The sequence below is a fragment of the Physeter macrocephalus genome, chromosome 12 (genome assembly GCF_002837175.3).
Source record: "Physeter macrocephalus isolate SW-GA chromosome 12, ASM283717v5, whole genome shotgun sequence".
Taxonomy (NCBI): domain Eukaryota; kingdom Metazoa; phylum Chordata; class Mammalia; order Artiodactyla; family Physeteridae; genus Physeter; species Physeter macrocephalus.
Genome location: NC_041225.1, coordinates 11,972,000 through 11,993,568, shown reverse-complemented (window position 1 = coordinate 11,993,568; position 21,569 = coordinate 11,972,000). Strand labels below are relative to the sequence as shown.

The window sequence follows — 21,569 nt, the reverse complement described above, 5'->3', positions numbered from 1 at the left end:
TGGTGGTGATGGTTGCACAACATTGTGAATGTGTTTAATAACATTGAACTTTATCCTTAAAAATGGTTAGAACAGTAAATTTTATGTTATGTGTATTTTACCATAATAAAAAAAATTGGAAAAAAATCTCTTGGGAGCTTTTAACCAGTCTGATGCCCAGGCTGCATCTCTGACTAATTAATTACATTAGATTCTCTGAGGGTGGGAACCAGGCAGCTATATATATATTTTTAAAGCTCCCCTAGTAATCCAAAAGCGGTTAAAGCTGTATCCTAGTACACTAAAGGTAAAGTATATGTCACTTCTCCCTTCTCAAACTTTTCTGGAACAACACTGAGTGGAATGTTCATTAGGACCACCTGTACATTAATAAAATATAAAAACCTATATTATTTAAGTGGTTATTTCTCTTGTATCATCTTTCTCCACCCCCTTCCACTCTTGCTTCTTTCCCTCATCTTCTCTTCCTTTCTGCACAGTATAATTTGTGTAAATTCAGTGTTTATATGATGCTCTGCTCCTCCTCTATCAATTTGTCTTCCAAAACAGAGATTCACGCTTTCACTACCTTTCCACCTCCAGTTTGTATCTTGTCTCAAGTTCTAGTTCTAGTTCCTAACTTCCTGCCCCCCTCTCCTTTACCTTTCATTCCGGAGGAATATAGCTCTCGTCCAAATAATATGCCTGAGGACCTCCCTTGATTTCCAGCATTCCTGAAATGGCCGTGCCCACCAAGTCCTGGAATCCTCATTTTCTCATATTTATTGCATAGTGTTGGGTACTCAGGGCTTAGTAAAACAAGTCCATATGTAGGAGGCAAGTTCCCTGGGGATATGAGGGGGGAAGACCTCTACACCAGGGCCTTGATCTTTTGAGGAGTTCCCCTCCATCCTCTCATTGTTGGCAACAAAGTTTACTCAACCAGTTGAGGGCAGGGAAGAAGTCTTCTTTGGGCTCTCTGTAAATGTGTGTGGGGTTAGTTGTTGCCTGGGTTGGGTGCATGTTAAAGGCAGGACTATTAAGGGAGGTAGAAATGGGAAAGCTCCTTCTGTGCACCAGGCCCCATTAGAGGCCCTAGGGACCCAGTTTTGAAAGGCACAGTACCTGCTCTAAGGAAATCACAGTCTAAGGGGCAGGCAAGTAATTAGACAGGTGATTAAAATACCTTATGGTAAGTGCTGTGCTAGAAGTGAGCATGGGTATTATGGAAACTAATAGGGTTTTAAGGGTACCAAATCTACTATGGGGAAATGAGGGAGTAGTCAAGGAAGGCTTCCTGTAGGAGACACCGTGAGGACAGTGTTTTATTTTTAACTTAAAAAATATAGAGGTAACATAGGTTCACTGCAGAAAATTAGAGTGAATTAAGAAAGGACACTGAAGATAAACATAAACACCTTTTTAAAAATGTTCTAACTTGGGCAAAGTTGAAGGGAGTTATGAGACTAAACTTGTGATCACACATCCTGTCCTGGGATGCCATGCTTGGTGACAGGTGCCTGAAAATGCTGACAGAGTGTTGTGCTGAAATCAGTGCTCTGAAAAGAGGCAAGTTCCCTGGGGAGTCGAGAGGGGAAAGATCTGGATCCCAGGCTGTGGTCTTTTGAGGAGTTCCCCTCCATCCTCTGACAACAAAATTTACCAACCAGTGAAAATCCTGAGGGGTCCTTTGGCCTGAAGTGTGCCTTGGGCCTTATTTTATTTTATTTTTATTTTTTAACCAAGAAATGGGAAATTTTATTCAAGCCAACCTGAGGATTATAATCTGGGAGACAGTCTTTCAGAAAGCTCCGAGGACTGTTCCTGGACACCTACTTCAAAAGATACAAAAGGATACACATTTTAAATTCTCCTTCCTGGTGGCACAACTCTGTCAATATATTCAACCATTGAATGCTACACTTTAAATAGGTGAATTGTATGTTATGTGAATTACATCTCAATAAAGCCGCTGAAAGAAGGAAACAGTCTTCCTCCTATCCTCCCACCCTGGTGCCTTGGCCAACCTGTTTGTTTTTCCAGAAGCAACCTTGGGACCTGTTTTCTTCTTCCAGAGAGATACAAATATAGATAGGTATAGAAATATATATTTAGTTATATAGAAATACATTTATATATCTAGAATGAATATATCTATATATATGTATATCTAGATAGATAGATAGATAATCACCCTCTTTTTAATACAAAATCCTAGGGCAGAGCCCTAAAAGAATTAGGGGCCATAGCCTAGGAGAGAGATTGGGTCCGACTACCCGGACAGAGAGTAACAGCCGCTGTGGTCTCAGAAAGGAGGCAGAGGCAGGCAGCAGAGCTGTAAATTGGGTTATCAGAGAGTGAGCAGAGTTGGGGCCGTGTTGAAAGGTGGGAAATACAGCAAAACAGAGACTACAAGGAAGCCTAGGGCTTATCATCAGGAGTCCGGACCCTTTTTTGCCATCCTTCACACCTTACTCCTCTGGTCGTCTTTGTTCCCTCCCTGTACTGGATTAGGGCCGGAGTTGCCACGCTGACCTTTTGGGACATTCACCCATCTATTTTCTTTTCACCTTTCCTGCTGGTCCTTCCTCAGATGGCTGAGCCGGAACTACTGTTGTTGCTCTCTGTTCCTGAGCTCTGAGATCAGCTTCCCCCAAGCATTCTCCTTTGGTGGAGGGGCTGGCATTACCTTGGGAAGCTGCTCAGGTTTGGGAGGCTTGGAAGTTGGAGAGCGACAATCTTCCTCCTTATTGAATGTTTACTTTTCTAAAGACCTCTTTCTCTTTTCTTCGTGCATTGCTGCCAGATGCGGCTGAGGTCCGTCTGTGATGACTTACTTCCTCTCCTCAACCCTTCCCTTTCCTGAGTTTCTTTACCTGGGCAGCTTTTGTGTCTCTCCCGAGGTTGAAGTTCTAGTTTTGGGGAACGTGTCTAGCGACTGTGTCAGTTAGGCTTTGCCCCTCTACTGACAGAGGCTGCTCGCCTGGGCTGCAAGGTGCTAGCAGAGGAATCATCTTCCTTGGGAGTACCCATCATGCCTGTTTTCATCTCGGGAGCTCTATGACCGGTCATCTCGTCTGTCATATCTGTCTTCAGAGTGGTCCCCCCTTTCTCCGTAGTTATCATCTCTATGGTGCATGACCAAATGGTCTTCCTGCCACAGCCTGAATCATAGCCTCTGTCATAGTCTCTACTGCCTCGGTCATCATAGCAATCCCAGCCCCCATATCAATCCATATCCCGGGGTGAACCATCCTACTACTCATTCTGACACCCATGATGGTATCAGTGTGAATCACAGTGATCTCAACATTTGTGCCCAAAGCTATCATCACTTCTTCTGGGCGGGTAGTCATCAAAGCTGTCTGCAGCAGGATGGGCCCTACAGTGTATATCTGTTTTGTCAGAATACCGATTTCTATCTTGCCCAAAAGAACGATCATTCCTGTATTCATCCGGTACTTGATCAGCAATGTCCGTTCGAAATCCCCTGTTCCCTAGAAACACTTCACTGATACTCAGCATATACTGAGCAAGGAATCCAAACTCAGGTCCTCAAACTCAGTATAACCAAAACCTTTCAACCTCCTTGCTGGGTTCACGGGGTAAATGCACTGGACTAGGGGTGATAATGATGAATCAATGTAGGTTAGTTGACTGTAGCAAATGTACCACTCTGGGAGGCTGCGGATTTTGATAGAGGGTGCGGCTGTGGGTATGTGGGGAGAGGAGGTATTTGGGAACTCTGTACTTTCTGCTCAGTTTGGCTGTAAACCTAGAACTGCTCTTAAAAAGTACTCAAGTCTACTTTTTAAAAATTTCAAGTCATTTTAAAAATCAGCTTTTCCGGATATAATTATGATTACATCAGCTTTCTTTTTGCTACCGTTTGCATGTACAAGTTTTGCGTGTACACCTTACAGATAAGGTGTGTCTCTTACCGTTTATCTAGTCTGATAAGCTTTGTGTTATAACACGAGTACTTATCCCATACATGTTTAATGTAGATACTGATATACTGACATTTATATCTACCACTTACTGTTTTTGTTCTCTACCTGTCCCACCTGTTTCTTGTCCTCTTTTTCCTATTTTCCTGCCCACTTTGGATAAATCACATATTTTTATTATTCCATTTCCTCCCTCTGTTAGTTATACAACCTTTATTATCCTTTAAGTGATAACCCTAAGATTGTAACATGCATCCTTGACCTAATACAGTATAACATAAATTAGTACTTCACTTTCCCAGACAATGCAAAGATCTTTGACTGCATTAACTGCATTTGCCTACTCCCACATTTTGTGCTATTGTTAAGTATTTTATTTTATTTATTTATTTTTAATTTATTTATTTTTATTTTTGGCTGTGTTGTGTCTTCTTTGCTGTGCACGGGGCTTTCTCTAGTAGTAGCAGGCGGGGGCGACTCTTTGTTGTGGTGCACGGGCCTCTCATTGCGGTGGCTTCTCTTGTTGCAGAGCATGGGCTCTAGGCGCACAGACTTCGGTAGTTGTGGCACGAAGGCTCAGTAGCTGTGGCTCACGGGCTCTAGAGCACAGGCTCAGTAGTTGTGGCGCACGGGCTTAGTTGCTCTGTGGCATGTGGGATCCTCCGGGACCAGAGCTTGAACCCATGTCCCCTGCATTGGCAGGCAGATTCTTAACCACTGTGCCACCAGGGAAGCCCATGTATTTTAATATTATGTACATTTAAATCCTATGTAATACTTAAAGCTCCAAAAGGCATTAGCATTATTCTACAAAACAATAATTTTCATTTATATTTATCCCCACATTTACCCTTTTCAATAATCATTAGTTCTTGTGCCCTTCATTTTCAGATTTCCATCTTGGATCATTTTCTCTCTATCTGAAAAGCTCCCTTCAGTATTTATTTTACTCTAAGTCTGCTGACAGCCAGGTCCTTTTATTGTTTTTAAAGTTTTTGTATTGCTTTCATTTTTTAAAAGACGTTTTCACTGAGTAGAGTATTATAAGTTGTCAGTTCATTTCTTACACCACTTTAACATTGTCATGTCTTTGTCTAAGTAATCTGTCAATCTTACTATTGTTCCTTTGAAGGCAATGTGTATTTTTTCCTATGGTTCTTTTTAAGATGATGTCTTTAACTTTTGGTTTTCAGCAGTTTCACTATGATGAGCCTATGTGTGGTTTTCTTTTGTGTTTAAACTGCTTGGGGTTCGTAAAAAATCCTCGAATCTGTAGCTTGATTTTTTTTAACAATTTTTTGAAATTCTCAGTATTTCTTCAAATATTGCTACTATCATTTCTCTCCTGGAAGACTCCAGTTATACCTATGCAGACTTTTTTATAATGTTCTGTGAATTTCTTAGGTTTTCTTTTTATTTTCCATTCTTTTTTCTTTTTGTTACTCAATTTGTATATTTTTCCCCCGAGAAAACTTCGAGTTCACTAATTCTCTCTTCTACTGTTACACCCGTGTACTAAATTCTTAATTTCAATTAATTAATTTTTCTTTTTATTAAATAATATTTTTATTGAGATACAATTCACATACTTTTAAAGTATACAAATCAATGGTTTTTAGTATAGTTGCAGAGTTCTACAATGACCTCCATTATCTAATTTCAGAACATTTTCATCACCCTAAAAAGAAACTGCATGCTTTATCAGTCATTCTCCATTCTCTTCTGTCTCTAGCGCCTGGCAGCCACTAAACTACTTTCTGTCTTTATGGATTTTCCTATCTGGAATGTTTCACATAAATGGAATAATATAATATGTGACCTTTTATGACTGGCTTCTTTCAGTTAACTTAATATTTCCAAGGTTCATCTGTGTTGCAACATGTATCAGTACTTCATTCCTTTTTTATGGCTGAATAATATTACATTTTTTGATCACATAGCACAGTTTTGTTTATCTCTTTATCAGTGATGAACATTTGGGTTCTTTCCACTTTTTGTCTATTATGAATAAAGCTACTATGAACATCTATATACAAGTTTTTGCATGAACATATGTTTTCAAGTCTCTTGGGTACGGACCTAGGAGTTGAATTGCTTGGTTATAAGGTAACTCTATCATTAACATTTTGAGGAAGTGCCAGACTGTTTTTCAAAGTGGCTATATCATTTTATACCCCCCAGGAATGTATGCAGGTTTAAATTTTTCCATGCGGGTGTTCCACTGGACAATACCTGTTATCGACTGTTTTGTTTAGTTTGCCATCCTAGGTATGAAGTGGTTTCTCATTGTGGTTTCAACTTACCTTTGGCAAATGACTAATAATGTTGAGCATTTTTTCAGGTATTTATTGACCATTTTTATGTCAATTAATTTATCTTTATGTTCTAAAATTTTCACTTTTTTAAAATAGATTCCAGTTCTTTGATGAAATTCTCCATGTTGTCATCTATTTTTAGGACATTAACTATAATTATTTTATAGCCTGTGTCTGATACCTCCAATATCTCAATCTCCAATGAATCTGATCTATTTCTTTTTTTTAATTCTAACTTTCTGCCACTTGGTTCTGTTTATTGACATGACTTGTAGATTTTTGCTCAAATGCTAGACAATATGTAGGAATAATTGTAGAAGTTCTACATAACTTTCCTTCTGCAGAGATCATTTAATTATCTTCTGGCAGAGTTGGGGCAGATCACCCTAATCCAATTAGGGAATGTGGTTCTTTAAGGCTGGGTTTTATGTTTTTTGAGGCTATTTTATTTCCACTTTGTCCTTACTCCTATCTGCAGTCTATCTGAAAGCTGAAAGACTGGGGGGATTTTTCAGAGCTCCGACTCCTTGCTGGGCCTTGACTTCCCATTTTTGACTCCTCAGCACAAGAAGACTATTGCACTTTTTAGCCTTTTCTCTGCCTCTTTCTGCTTGGGCTTTTGATCTCTAACCTGCATAGCTTAGGAATCAGCAAAGGCCTTGATTGGGAAAAGTGAGGTAGAATATCAGCTCAGTTTTCAACAATTCCCTTTTCTCTCCAATCTGAGCCCCTCCAGTCCTGGCATTCTTCCTAGGCCTGACCGCCACATTTTGTTTTGGTAGCCCTGTGAGACTCCTAGAAGTTCGCTAAGCTGCAACTTCTGCTTGGACTCTTGTTGTTTATAATTCAGCAAATGTCTCAAGGGGAGAAATGATGGAGAGCATTATCTTGATCTCACTGCGTTTTCTTTGTTTCCCATTCTTAGCCTCTCAAGTCCTGGATGGCTTGGCTACTTTCTGATACCTTCAAAGGATTTTTTTTTTTAATTTAACTTTATAGTCATCCTCGGTAGAATATTTGGTCTAAAACTAACTCTTATGTCAGAGCTGGCAGCAGGTGCTCAAATACTGACAGCTAGGACAGTTTTCAGTCAGGCCCACTTATAAAAACTACATGTCATGTGAGGATCTGAGTCTGACACCACTTTTCTGTATTTGAACCACATGGAGCACTTGCTCTCAAAGGACAATACATCTTTTTGGGTTTTATTTGGCAGGAATAAATCTTTCTATATCAATATGCAGCTTATTTTCTCCCTGTTGCCTGTGACAATGAAAATAGTATTACTAGGTGCTAATTTGTATTTTTTTTACAGTAGATCCTTGTCGGTTATCCATTTTAAAACTAGAACTGACAATTAGTTGCCAATACTAGGTGCTAATTTGATAGACACAAATACAAGCTTGACCTTAAATGCTGAAGAGGTTTAGCTAGATGATCGTATGATTACATTTAATTTTAAAAATCATGCAAATAAAAACACAAAGTTAAATATATATACTTCATACATATATTTAATACACATATTTAATACATATATTAAATATATATAAAATATATATATGTATAATTCCATACTTGCTAACCTTTAAGAATATACTGATGGCCCCCATGTGAGAAATAATTTCATCTATGGTTAGTGATACAAAGCGATCCTTTGTGTTTGTGTTTACTTGTTGCTAACCTAGTTATTTAGATTTTTTTAAATTGTAAAATTGTGTAAATATTCTCTGTAGAAAAGAGATGCATAAAATTATGTAAAAATGGAACTGAAATGAACAAAGAGAGTCCCTGGTGCGTGTGACCACTGAGAGCTCCTGGTACAAGTGACCGCAGAAGACGCTGTGAGGCTTAGAGAGAAGCAGATTGCCCCAGAGCACACAGCGAGTCACTGGGTGTCCCCAAACTAGTGCTAATTAGTGCCTCTATTTCCTCCTGAATTAGAAGCATTGCATACAACTGGAAGAATAAAATCTCTCCTTCCCCTTCGCCCAGACAGAAAAGGAAAGCAATGAAGCCCTTGAGTAAGAATTATCCTGTGCCAGGGTTTCTGTGCATTTAAGGGAGTAGGACACTTGGAGGTACAGAGGCCCAGCTCGTGGCTGCTCTGTTATTCCTGGCAGGCCCCCAGATGTTTGATGATGAAGAAGAGGTAAAGTTGAAGAAAAGGCATTGATATTTCTCAGCATAATGTAAAGTCCGCATATCCTTATGAAATGGGATTCTTTGCAATTTATAAAGCAGTTGGGAAAATATTCTTTCTACTTAAGAATTTAGTAGAAAATCTCTGAGATTAAATTTATTTTTGGAGGAAAGGTGTGCATAACTGCACATGTCCACATGCATGTACAACTATATATTTGCCTGTGTGGGTATATATACAGGGACTTGTTTCTGCATTTCTGCATACATGCCTGCAAATCCCACTTTTAGGGAGATTTCCAAAAGGACCAGAAGGAATCACCCATATCTGTCCAGAACTGGACCAGACATGTAAATTCAAGAGTAATAATTATCAGTTACTGTCCTGGTGAAGCCTCAAGGCATTGCTCTGGACTCAGTCTCTCTGATAAGGAAACAAATACTCAGGATGGGCGTGGGAGACAGTGAATGGTCACAGGTCTTCTCTCCCATGTGGTAATTATATGCAACCATGCTCTAGACATGGCCTCTTCCCCCACTGCTTTTTCACTTTGGACTTGGCTATGCATCATACCTTGGCTACACGGATATTAGCAGACATATAAAAGCAGAGGTTTGACCTATGCGTGTGTGGTGGGGCTTGCCCTCTTACATAAGAGGAACATGCCCCAAGTAACCCATTCTTCCAAGGAGGATGAGAAACCAGCGGAGTAGAACTGGATCCATCAGTTTTGAGCTAAACCCCAGCTGACATGCAGATGCATAAGGAAGAATAAATGACTATTTAGGGTGCTTAGTTATGCAGATTATGGTGACAGTAGCTGACCAACACCATGAGAAAGACAGAATCCAGTACTAAACCAATTCCTGTGGGTAGGAAGGGAAAAAGAAGCAAAAGTAGGCATACCCAAGACATGATGGGTTTAACGTTTGGGGTTCTTTCCTCTTTACTAAAAAAATTTTAACATAAATTTCTTAAATATCCAGAAATCCATAGGATAATCCATACCTCAAACAAGTGGTCTGAATTTCTTTATATCACTCATCCAACACCTAGTACACTTGGGAACCTTCTGATTTATGTGACTTTAAGTATGTCCCAAACTATGCGAATTCATGGTATTCCTGAAAAAAATTACAAATTTTTACTACTAACTCAGTCTAAAAATAGTTGGTTTAATTTTTTTTTTTTTTTGGCCGTGGTGCGCGGCTTGTGGGAGCTTAGTCCCCTGACCGGGGACAGGACCCGGGCCCTCTGCAGTGAAAACATGCAGTCCTAACCACTGGACCACTAGGGAATTCCTGGTTTAAATTATTTTTAATTTTAATTTTTTATTTTTTTATTGACGTGTAATTGACCTACAACAGTATGTTAGTTCCAGGTGCACAATGGTGATTTGATATTTCTATACATTACAAAATGATCACCACTCTTTTCTCTTTAATTACCCCAACCTTTTGGTAAAGTTTCATCAGCACATGCAATCTTTTTTTTTGTTTGTTTTTTTTTTTTTTTGCGGTATGCGGGCCTCTCTCTGCCGTGGCCTCTCCCGTTGTGGAGCACAGGCTCCGGACGCGCAGGCTCACGGGCCCAGCCGCTCCGCGGCATATGGGATCCTCCCGGACCGGGGCACGAACGCGTGTCCCCTGCATCGGAAGGCGGACTCTCAACCACTGCGCCACCAGGGAAGCCCAGCACTTGCAATCTTATGTGGTGGCTGTAGAGAATAAAGTCTGAGCTGGAGGCCGGAGGTGGAGAGCAGCCTCCTGTTCAGGGGCTGTGTCCAGGAGCTACAGGCAATGACTAGAGTGAAGTGGCCGTAAACAACAGTCAAGCTGCAAGCAGCTGAGGTGGACTAGCAATGGCCAGGAAGAATTTTCTAGAACACCACAAAGGAGAAAGTATAGGCCCTTGAATTGAGGGTTAGTGGGAGTAGAGGTGGATGGTCAGGTAACACTTCAATGGGAAGGATCTTTGGTATAAACTAGGCACATGTAAATAAATTGTAGGTATTCAGAAAAATCATGAATTTCACAGCATCCACACTATAACAAACATATTAACTCCAAACTACCATATTCCTCAAACTTTAGTGTGTGTAAGAATGTCGTAGGGAGTTAGTTTGTTTAAAATGGAGGTGCTTGCGTAGGGGGAAGGATAAATGAGGAATTTGGGAATAACATATATATACTACTATATATAAAACAGATAAACAGTTAGGGATTGGGAACTTCCCTGGTGGCACAGTGGTTAGGAATCCACCTGCCAATGCAGGGGACATGGGTTCGAGCCCTGGTTGGGGAAGATCCCACATGCCGCAGAGCAACTAAGCCCGTGTGCCACAACTATTGAGCCCGCGAGCCTAGAGCCTGTGCTCTGCAACAAGAGAAGCCACCGCAATGAGAAGCCCGTGCACTGCAACAAAGAGTAGCCCCCGGTCCCTGCAACTAGAGAAAGCCCACGCACAGCAACGAAGACCTGACGCAGCCAAAAATTAATTAATTAATAAATTTTTTTAAAAAAAAACAAGGACCTACTGTATAGCACAGGGAACTATCTATACTAGATATTTTATAATAACCTATATGGGAAAAGAATCTGAAAAAGAATATATACGTATATATATATATATATATATATATATATATCTGCATCACTTTGCTGTACACCTGAAACTAACACAACATTGTAAATCAATTATAGTTCACTAGAAATTTTTTAAATAAAAAAAAATAAAATGGAGATGCTTGGGCCCCCTTTCCTGAACTTCTAATTAAGTCCATCCAGGACCACACTTAGAGAAACATTGATACACTGCTTGCTCACTACAGCTGAAAAACCCCTAGTCTTTAGGGGTTGGGATCCTCTTTGGGGATCCCTGTCCCTTTTTTTACATAGGCCTTAAGTGTAATCATTTTTTTAAAGGTTGAAACAGCCACCAGAAACCCAAGTTTGTTATGTGCTCTGCACTCCCCAATCAGAACCTCATGAATTCCTTTTTCCATCCTTGTCATCTAACCTGCACCAAGCAACTTCCAAGGCTTAAGAAAGGTGCACCCCCAAACAGTTTATTTACACGTCATATGTCAAATCAAACAAAGCCACATTGAGTTTTGGCTTGTCACTTAACTGGCTAAGAATCATTGGAATTTCAGTTGTCAAATCAAATCTCGGTTTTCACATCCTCTTGCCTTTTTCAGGACAAAATGGAAGAGAAAAGGTCTATATTATTTTCTTGTTTGTTGGTCTTTAAGGTCAGATTTATTAAGGTATGATTTCACTTAGTACAATGCTTTTGAAATGCATCCATGTCATTCACGTAACTTGTTCCTTTGCATTGCTGAGTAGTATTCCATCATATGGACGTACTGCAGTTTGTTTATCCATTCGCTAGTTGATAGATATTTTCTCTGTTTCTGGTTTGGGCAATTATGAGTAAAGCTTCTATACACATTTGCATACATGTCTTTGTGTGGACGTGTTTCCATGTCTCTTGGATAAAAACTTGGGAGTGGAATTGTTGAGTCATATGGTAAGTACATGTCTAATTATACAAAAAACTGCCAAACTGTTTCCAAAAAGTTTTACCATTTTGCATTCAGACCAGCAATGTATGAGATTTCCAATTGTTCCACATCCTCACCAGCACTTGATATTGTCTTTTTAAAAAAATAGCTGTTCTCGGGACTTCCCTCATGGTCCAATGGCTAAGACTCCACACTCCCAATGCAAGCGGCCCAGGTTCGGTCCCTGGTCAGGGAACTAGATCCCACATGCCATAACTAAGTTCCTGCATGCTGCAACTGAAGATCTGGCGTGCTGTAACTAAGACCTGGTGCAGCCAAATAAATAAATAAATATTTTTAAAAATAGCTGTTCTAATAGATATGGAGTGGTGTCTCATTGTGTGTATGGCTTTGAAGCAATTGTTCATGCTTGATTCAGGCACAGATATAATTGATCACTCCCATAGCAGTTGTGACAGATTCTATTTTTGTTCTCCAAAATCATGAGTCCTGTCGTGTAATTTGCAGTTTCTCTGCAGGGTCTGTTTTCCTGCCCCATTGTTGTTGGACTCAGTCATATGCTCTGCCTTAGCCTAAGGAATGTGGATGGAAGTAATAGTACTCCCGTTCTTTTTCTTTTTTTTTTTTTTTACTTTTTATTTTATATTGGAGTATAGGCAATTAACAATGTTGTGATAGTTTCAGGTGCACAGCAAAGGGACTCAGCCATACATATACATGTATCCATTCTCCCCTAAACTCCCCTCCCATCCAGGCTGCCACATAACATTGAACAGAGTTCCCTGTGCTATACAGTAGGTCCTTGTTGATTATCCATTTTAAATATAGCAGTGTGTACATGTCGATCCCAAACTCCTAACTATCCCTTCCCCACATACTTCCTCCTGGCAACCAGAAGTTTCTTCTCTAAGTCTGTGAGTCTGTTTCTGTTTTGTAAATAAGTTCATTTGTATCATTTATTTTTAGATTCCACATACAAGGGATATCATATGATATTTCTCTTTCTCTGTCTGATTTACTTCACTCAGTACGACAATCTCTAGGTCCATCCACATTGCTGCAAATGGCATCATTTCATTCTTTTTAATGGCTGAGTAATATTTCATTGTATATATATATATATATATATATATATATATACTTCTTTATCTATACCTCTGTTGATAGACATTTAGGTTGCTTCCATGTCTTGGCTATTGTAAACAGTGCTGCAGTGAACATTGGGGTGCATGTATCCTTTTGGACCATGTTTTTCTCCAGATATAGGCCCAGAAGTAGGATTGCAGGGTCATATGATAGTTCTATTTTTAGTATTTTAAGCAAGTTCCATACTGTTCTCCATAGTGGCTGTACCAATTTACATTCCCACCAACAGTGTAGGAGGGTTCCCTTCTCTCCACACCCTCTCCCGCATTTATTGTTTGTGGATTTTTTGATGCTAGCCATTTTGACTGGTGTGAGGTGATATCTCATTGTAGTTTTGACTAGCATTTCTCTAATAATTAGCAATGTTGAACATCTTTTCATGTGCCTCCTGGCCACCTGTATGTCTTCTTTGGAGAAACGTCTATTTAGGTCTTCTGCCCATTTTTTGATTGGGTTGCTTGTTTTGATGATATTAAGCCTCATGAGCTGTTTGTAAATTTTGGAGAATAATCCTTTGTCAGTCACATCATTTGCAAATATTTTCTCCCAATCTGTGGGTTGTCTTTTCATTTCATTTATGGTTTCCTTTGCTGTGCAAAATCTTTTGAGTTTAATTAGGTCCCATTTGTTTATTTTTGTTTTTATTTCCATTATTCTGGGAGACAGATTGAAAAAGATATTGCTGAGATTTATATCAGAGAGTGTTCTGCCTATGTTTTCCTCTAGGAGTTTTTTAGTGTCTGGTCTCACATTTAGGTCTTTAATCCATTTTGAGCTTATTTTTGTGGATGGTGTTAAAGAATGATCTAATTTCATTTTTTTCTTTTTTTTTTTGTTGGTCCAGTTTGCCCAACACCATTTGTTGAAGAGAGTGTCTTCCCACCATTGTGTAGTCTTGCCTCCTTTGTCATAGATTAATTGACCATAAGTGCGTGGGTTTATCTCTGGGCTTTCTATCCTGTTCCATTGATCTATATTTCTATTTTTGTGCCAGTACCATACTGTTTTGATGACTATAGCTTTGTAGTATAGTCTGAAGTCAGGGATCCTGATTCCTCCAGCTCTGTTTTTCTTTCTCAAGATTGTTTTGGGTATTCAGGGTCTATTGTGTCTCCATACAAATTTTAAGATTTTTTGTTCTAGTTCTGTGAAAAATGACATTGGTAATTTGACAGGGATTGCATTGAACCTGTAGATTGCCTTGGGTACTATAGTTATTTTGCTGATATTGATTCTTCCAATCCACGAACATGGTATATCTTTCCATATGTTTGTATCTTCTTCAATTTTTTTCATCAGCATCTTATAGTTTTTGGAGTACATGTCTTTTATCTCCTTAGGTAGGTTTATTCCTAGGTATTTTATTCTTTTTGATGGGATGGTAAATGGGATTGTTTCTTGAATTTCTCCTTCTGATCTTTCATTGTTAGTGTATAGAAATGTGACAGATTTCTGTGTATTAATTTTGTGAACTGCAACTTTACCAGATTCACTGATGAGCTTGAGTAGTTTTCTGGTAGCATCTTTAGGATCTTCTATGTATAGTATCATGTCATCTGCAAACAGACAGTTTAACTTCTTCTTTTCCAATTTGGATTCCTTTTATTTCTTTTTCAGTACTCTGGTTCTGACTCTAGCCTGTAAGTTTCCACTCATCTTTTTTTGTGTTTCTGCCATTGCCATAAGAATAAAGTGTTTTGGCTACATCATTCAACCCTCAGGCACAGGGTGTGAAAGCATAAATTTTTTTAAAGCCACTTCATTGTTGGGATGGCTCCTTATTATTATTATTATGGCAATAGCCCACGGACACAGCATATTTCACTGTATGGCAAACTCTGCTGGGTGCCTACCTATATAAATTCTTTCATTTATAAATGCTTTGAACAGATATGTCACAAAAGAAGATATATAAATGTCCAATAAGTACATTAAAAGATGTTCAAAATCATTAGTTATCAGGGAAATGCAAACCAAAACCACAATGAGATGCCATTGCATATCCACTAGAATAGCAGATATTAAAAGACCGACAATATCAAATGTTGGTGAGGATTTGGAACAACTTGAACTCTCACACATGGCTGGTGGAGTGCAAAATGGTACGACCACTTTGGAAAACTATTTGGCAAATTGTCATATAGTTAAAAAATACATCAATCACATGAGCCAGTAAGTTTACTTCTAGGTATTTACTCAAGGGTTATAAAAACCTATGTTTCCACAAAAGAGGTGTACATGAAAGTTCATAGCAGCTTTATTTATTTATTTTTAATAATATTTATTTATCTGGCTGTGCCAGGTCTTAGTTGCGGCACACGGGATCTTCTAGTGGCAGCATGCAGGTTCTTAGCTGCGCCATGTGGGATCTAGTTCCCTGAACAGGGATTGAACACGGGCCCCCTGCATTGGGAGCGCAGAGCCTTAACCACTGGACCACCAGGGAAGTCCCAGTAGCTTTATTCGTAATAGCCGAAAATTGGAAATATCCCGATGTACACCACTAGGTGAATGGATAAACAAATGTGGCATAGATACGATAGAACACTCCTCGGCAGTAAAAATGAACAAAGTATGGCTACATGCGACAACATGCATGAATTTAAAAGTATAATGAATGAAAGAAGCCAGACACAAAAGAGTCTATACTGTATGATTACATTTATTAAAAATTCTAGAAAATCCATTGTGACTGAAAACAGATCAGTGATTACCTGGGGGCTGGGGAGTGAAAGGAGGGACTAACTGCAGAGGGATGTGAGGATGCCCTTGGGGGTGATGAAATATTCTGTTATCTTGACTGTGGTGTATGCATTTGTCAAAACTCATCCAAGCACGCGCTTTCAATAGGAAGAGTTTATCGTACATGTACTATACTTCGATAAAGCAGATTACAAATTCCCTCCTCATTGTCACTAGCAGAACCCCAGTTTTGTTCAGAGTGGCAGTATGCTATCCTAGCAGACTATGTGACATGGTCTTGACCTTTGAATTGTAAGTGGAAGTCCTCTACTTGGGGCTTCCACGAAAGTTCTTTGAAAGAGGGCAAATTCAGGTGGTAAATGTCTTCTGTTGTTCCCCTCTTCCTACCCATAGTAAAGAAATGATGCTGGGCGTGCCATCCTGAAATCATGAGATGACAAGCATGAGGAACAGAAGTCATACATGAAGAATGGAAAAACAGCAGGAGCGTTAAGACTAAATAAACCAATTGTGGAACTGTCGTGTCACTAAGAAAAATAAATCCCTTCCTTGTTTCAGCCATTATGTGGCTGGTTTTTTTTTTTTTTTATTAATTACAACCAGATACAATCTCAACAGATACAGACATTCTCTGTTCATGGACCGAGCTTATGATACTAAATCTCTAACCTGTTTTCCTGACCTTCTGGACCAAGCTGTTTTAGAATCTTAATTGTTCTGGGCTGCCCTGGCTCAGGTACCGAAACACCAGCTTCTTTTCCTGGCTCAGACTCATTGATCAGCAACACGCCTGGTCCCAGCTTTTCATACACTTCCCTGAGGTGCTCAGACTCCGTTTCCAGAGCTCCCATGCAGTCACTGTGACTCTGCACGCCGTCCTAAAACTGGCAGAGTCTCTTTTCCCTCCCAGTTATTTTCTTCCCACTCAGATGACCATGACTCAGGACTTTTCTTCTTTTTCCAAAATGGAAATATTTGCATGGTTTTATTTTTCTGAGTATGAAGCTTGACTCTCTTGACATTTTCCACCACTGCTCTTCTGCCTGTGCCTTTTTCATCATAGCACTTGTCTTGGTTTTAATAATATATTATTAGTGTCTGTCTCCCTAACTAGATAGATATTAAGCTTCAGAAGGGCAAGGACCATGCCTGTTTTGTTCACATCTTTATTCCCATTACATGCAGGTGGCTACATGGTACTCCCTGAATGGTAAATGAATACATGAATGAACAAAACTTTCACATCATTTACAAGTGGCAAGCAGATCCCTAATTCATTAGCTCAGATTATTGCTCATGCCATGATCATTTTTTGAAAAAGTTACAAAACCGTGAGGACTAGGTCCACTAAAATATATATAGCAATACTAGCTAATCTCAAATGAGCCGTTACAAGTAGTCAACCATCATTTTTCACCTCAGGTTAATTTTCTGACACCTTCCTCTTATAACCTCTTACTTAGGAGATCTTATCTCCTGTTTTGTTGAGTAGATAGTGATCAACTAGTTTGAGCTCTCTCATCTATTTTCTCTTCATTTTAAAGTAATTTATTCTCTAGGGGTACTCTCTAATCTCCACTTTCAACATGGAAGGCATAGCAGTCTCTGTTTTCTCCAGATACTCTGGGATCTTGCTTCCTTAATCACCCCCTTCTATCTGCAGCAACTACAATCTCTTCCATTTATCCCTTTCCCTCTGTCCTCAGATATTCATTCATTCAACAAATATTTATTAAACACTTACTAAACACTTTGTATTGTTTTTAGGCTCTTTGAATATATCAATGAGTAAATGTTCATGGAATTTATATAGGAGTGGAGGGAGACAGACAATAAACAAGTATGTAGAGTTTTTAAGATTTAAGGAGAGAAATAAAGCAGGGGAGGAGTTTAGGAAGGGTGGTCCTGAGAGGCTTCACTCGGAAGGTAACAGAGCCTTGAATGAAGTGAGGGAACAAGTCTCACGAGTATCTGGGTGTTACGGGCTGAATTGTGTCCCCCCTCAAATTCATATGTTCAAGTCCTTACCCCCAGTACCTCCGAATGTAACCTTATTTGGAGAGAAGCCTTTCAAAGAGGAGATTAAATTAAGATGGGAGTGGGCTGGGTTAACTATAGCTGATAAAATGAAGATGGAGAATTGTCTTTTGAATTTAGCAATGGTGGCCACAGCTAGAGCAGTTTGGTGGAGTTGTGGAGTTGTGTGCCCAAAAGCCCGACTGTAGTGTGTTTGACAAGGAGAGAAGAGGAATTAAAGACAAAGAGTTCAGAGTTTCGCTGTACTGAGCAACAATGAAATGTGGGAGGTGGAAGGCGAAGTGGGGGGTTTTGCTTGTTTTGCTTTTGGACACAAGAAATTAAGAGAATGTTTGTATGCCGGTATCTTAAAAAAAAAAAAAATCTTCAGAATTTTGATGAGGTCATAGCCTCTCAGCTATAGCTGCCCAACCAGTCTTCTAAACTTTGATGCTCTTCTTTTGAAAACACTGCGAGGAATCCACAGCAGTTGGTTGTTCCTAAACCACAACTCTTATCACTTCACTCAAAAATCTTCACGGTGTCCTTAACTGCATGAAAAGTTCTAAAGCCTTAGCCGCACATTCAAATCTTCTCCAGTTTGGCCTTTTGCGGTTTTAACTCTTTCTTTGCTCTATAGTGAGGTACAAAGCATGGCAGACCAGGATCAGAAGGCTTGGATGAAAGTCACGGTTCCGTAAATAACTAGCTACGTGACTTTAGACAAATGACGTAAGTGTACCGGGCCAGGGCTCCTTCTCCTTTATCATGAGGAAGGGGCGTGTCGGGTAGACTGGATCACGTAGGTCACCGGCATCTCTAACCAGCCGTACTTCTCAACACCGTCGCGGACACACGCAGGATCGTCTCCCCAACTCACGTTGCCCCTCCAGGGACTAGCCTGCCGCTCTTCCTTTCACTTGGGACCTTCCTCTCCGCATGCAGAATCCGCCACGTAGTTAAGTGCCGCTTCCAACCAATCAAGAAGAAGTTATCTCAGACTTTTGAGGGGCATCCGCTTCCACCAATGACCTTCAACTGTTCTCTAGCGCCTCGCTTTGAGGGGCGAGGCCAACCAGCACAATGGCCAATCTGCTCTGGGGAAAGGCATTCTGGGAACTGCGGAGCTCATCAAGCGGGTAAGAAGGTTGCCGGGAGGAGCGTTTCTCATTGGTAACCGCGTCCGGAAGAGGGCCGGGCCTCGGGCTAAGGAAATACAATTTGATTGGCAGGCCTGCTGTTGACAACCGGGGAAAGCCCACCTTCTCCAACAGGACAAGACTGGGAGCCCAGAGTGGCAGAGGCCGCAGCCAATCAAAGAGCAGATTCGCGGAAAGTTTGCTCAATGGGCGATGTCCGAGGGAGGCTGTCACTCAGGTGGCGGTGGCTGAGGCCGGGCTAAGACGTGGCCTGAGGAACGCGGCTGGAAGTCCTGACCGTCGGGGCGGCGGCTGGGGTCCCTAGCGCGTCCTCGCCCTGGTCCGGGGCTCCAGGCGGCGGGAGAGGCGGGCGCCGGCGGCTGCACCTCCATGCCCGCGCGCGGGGCGGGCCGCTGATGGAGCGCGCCGCCCGCCCGGGGTCGCTGGCACGAGCGCTGCTGCTGCTTCTGCTGCTGCCGCCGCTTCAACTGGGGCTCGTGACGGGGACGGTGGCCGCGCGGCGCGCTTCCGACCTCCCCGCATCGACAGTGGAGGCGGCGTTCGGCCTGGGGGCCGCGGCCGCTCCAACCTCGGCCGTGCGGGTGCAGGCGGCGGGCGCCGTGACTGCGGCGGAGGTGACGGTGGAGGACGCCGAGGCGCTGCCGGCGGCCGCGGGGGAGCAGGAGCCGCGGGAGCCGGAACCGGACGACGAGGCCGATCTTCGGCCGTGCCGCAGGTGAGGGGCGCGGGCAGAGCACCCGGACCGCTGACCCCGGGAGTCTCCTTGTTTATGCGCGTGCGCCGCGGAGGATCTGGTGGCCGCGGTCCCCCCGCTCGGCCACGGTCTCTCGCTGGCGGAGGACTGCTGCTGACCTGGGGGAGAGCGCGGGGCCGCCTTCCCATCCCCTGGACCGGAGACTGGCCTCGGTCCGCTCCCCAGCGCCCGATTCTAGCTCCCAGGCGCAAGTAGCATCCTCGAAGTTACCTGGAGGATGCTCGGAGAATGGAGGTCGAGGTGGGAAAGAAATGTCACTTTCCCTCTTGCATTGCTTTCGAGCTTTACTAGTACCCCAAGGAACTTACAGACCCCATTTTTTTTCTTTCGTGAATTACTTTATGTCTGTGCTGCTGTGACAGCTGTTTGGGGAAAGGACTTAACAAAGAGATTTCAACGTTTCCCTTTAAACATATCCCTGTAGTGCCCACGGACCAGGGTTGAGATCAGTATTTCTGTAATTGAGGTCTGCGGAACACCTGAATCAGAACCACCTGGGGATGCTGGTTAACTGTACAGTTTTCTAAGTCCGACTCCAGATTTACTGAATTAGACTTTCTCAGGGTGAGAACCTGGAATCTGCAAATTTAACACGCACTCCAGACAATTCTTGCTTGAACACACTAAAGTTTAGGAGTTATGGGTGTGTTCTTGAATTTTGGTAGTTCTTTGATATTTATAGGGTTTACTGTATAAACATTTAATATAAGGCTGTCTTGGTTGAGTTGCTTCATCTCCTTAAAAACGTTACTTCATGATACATGTTTTAAAGCACTTTTAAAAGTCTGGACACAAATGTAAGGCATTTTAATGGTAAAGTATTTTGCAGATGGCTCATCTTAGCACACCCAGGGAGAAAGTGATTTAATAAATGGAATGATAACAGGAGCATTAGGTAAATTAATCCAGAATCTGGATTAGAAAGTATTGTAAATTTACAATGTGGTAATTACTAGATTATGACAAATTAGGTTTACATTTTCAGTTAACTATCAGAACCTTGATATTTTGCCTGGAGACTACCATAACTAGGATAAGTACTAAAATTCTAGACGCACCCCTTGAATGTTTATACGTAGATGTTTTTAAAGTGGCAGACGTCTGGCAAAATTTTCTTAGGTTTTGCTAATGAGTTAGCTATCCAGAAAAAGTCTTTTTGTTTATCTTAAAGAAACTTCTGAAGCACTTGCTCAAAGTAAGTTACATGAAGTAGAGAAACATGTTTCATTTTTCTTAAAATACACATCCACTGCAGCAGGTATTTATTGGCACTTAAGAGGCCCCCAGGATGCCCTGGGGTTACAGAGGTGAGGCAGATAGCCCTTGCCCTCCAGGATAGAAGATAAGGCTAGAAAAATAGGTTGGGGCACATCGTATATATACAGCCATGTGCTAATAACATCGTCATCACTTGGGAACATGTTAGAAATCCAGAATCAGGCACCGCCCAGATCCACGGAAAGAGTTACCTGCGTTTTAACAAGATCAGCATCGATTCACATACACACTACAGTTTGAGAAGCCTTGGTGTAGAGTATCTCGAATGCCAGACCTGATTGAAGTTTGTGCTTAAGGAATATTTCTCCAGCAATGCTGTGTACTGAAAACTTGAGGAAGGGATACCAAAAGGAGCGTGTTATAGCGGTGCCGATGAGAGGTGTACTGTCCAGTGGATATAGAACAGAAGAGGTAGATTTGAGAGATAGGAAGCAGAACCTTGGTTCCTGGCAAAGGAATTGATTCCTCCTCCCTGGGTACCGCTGTCTGAAGATAGAGACGGGGTGGCTAGAAGGTGAGAGCACAGGTGGGAAAGTGGAAAGATTTAGGGGAGCAGGGAGGAAAAGGTAAGGGGTTTGGTGTTGGACATGGTGACTTG

General features: G+C 41.3%; 1 protein-coding gene and 1 pseudogene across 1 annotated transcript in view; one reads left to right on the top strand and one right to left on the bottom strand.

Annotated features, from left to right (window-relative positions):
• Positions 1 to 2,443: 2,443 nt before the first annotated feature.
• LOC102981537 (eukaryotic translation initiation factor 4B-like) lies at positions 2,444 to 19,310 on the bottom strand (annotated as a pseudogene).
• Positions 19,145 to 21,569, top strand: part of EIF2AK3 (eukaryotic translation initiation factor 2 alpha kinase 3) — a 70,288-nt gene continuing 67,863 nt past the window's right edge. Inside the window, exon 1 of the mRNA XM_024129797.2 lies at positions 19,145 to 19,654. Coding sequence (XP_023985565.1) covers positions 19,335 to 19,654 — 320 coding nt within the window. The 5' untranslated portion in view covers positions 19,145 to 19,334. The remainder of the gene's footprint in view (positions 19,655 to 21,569) is intronic.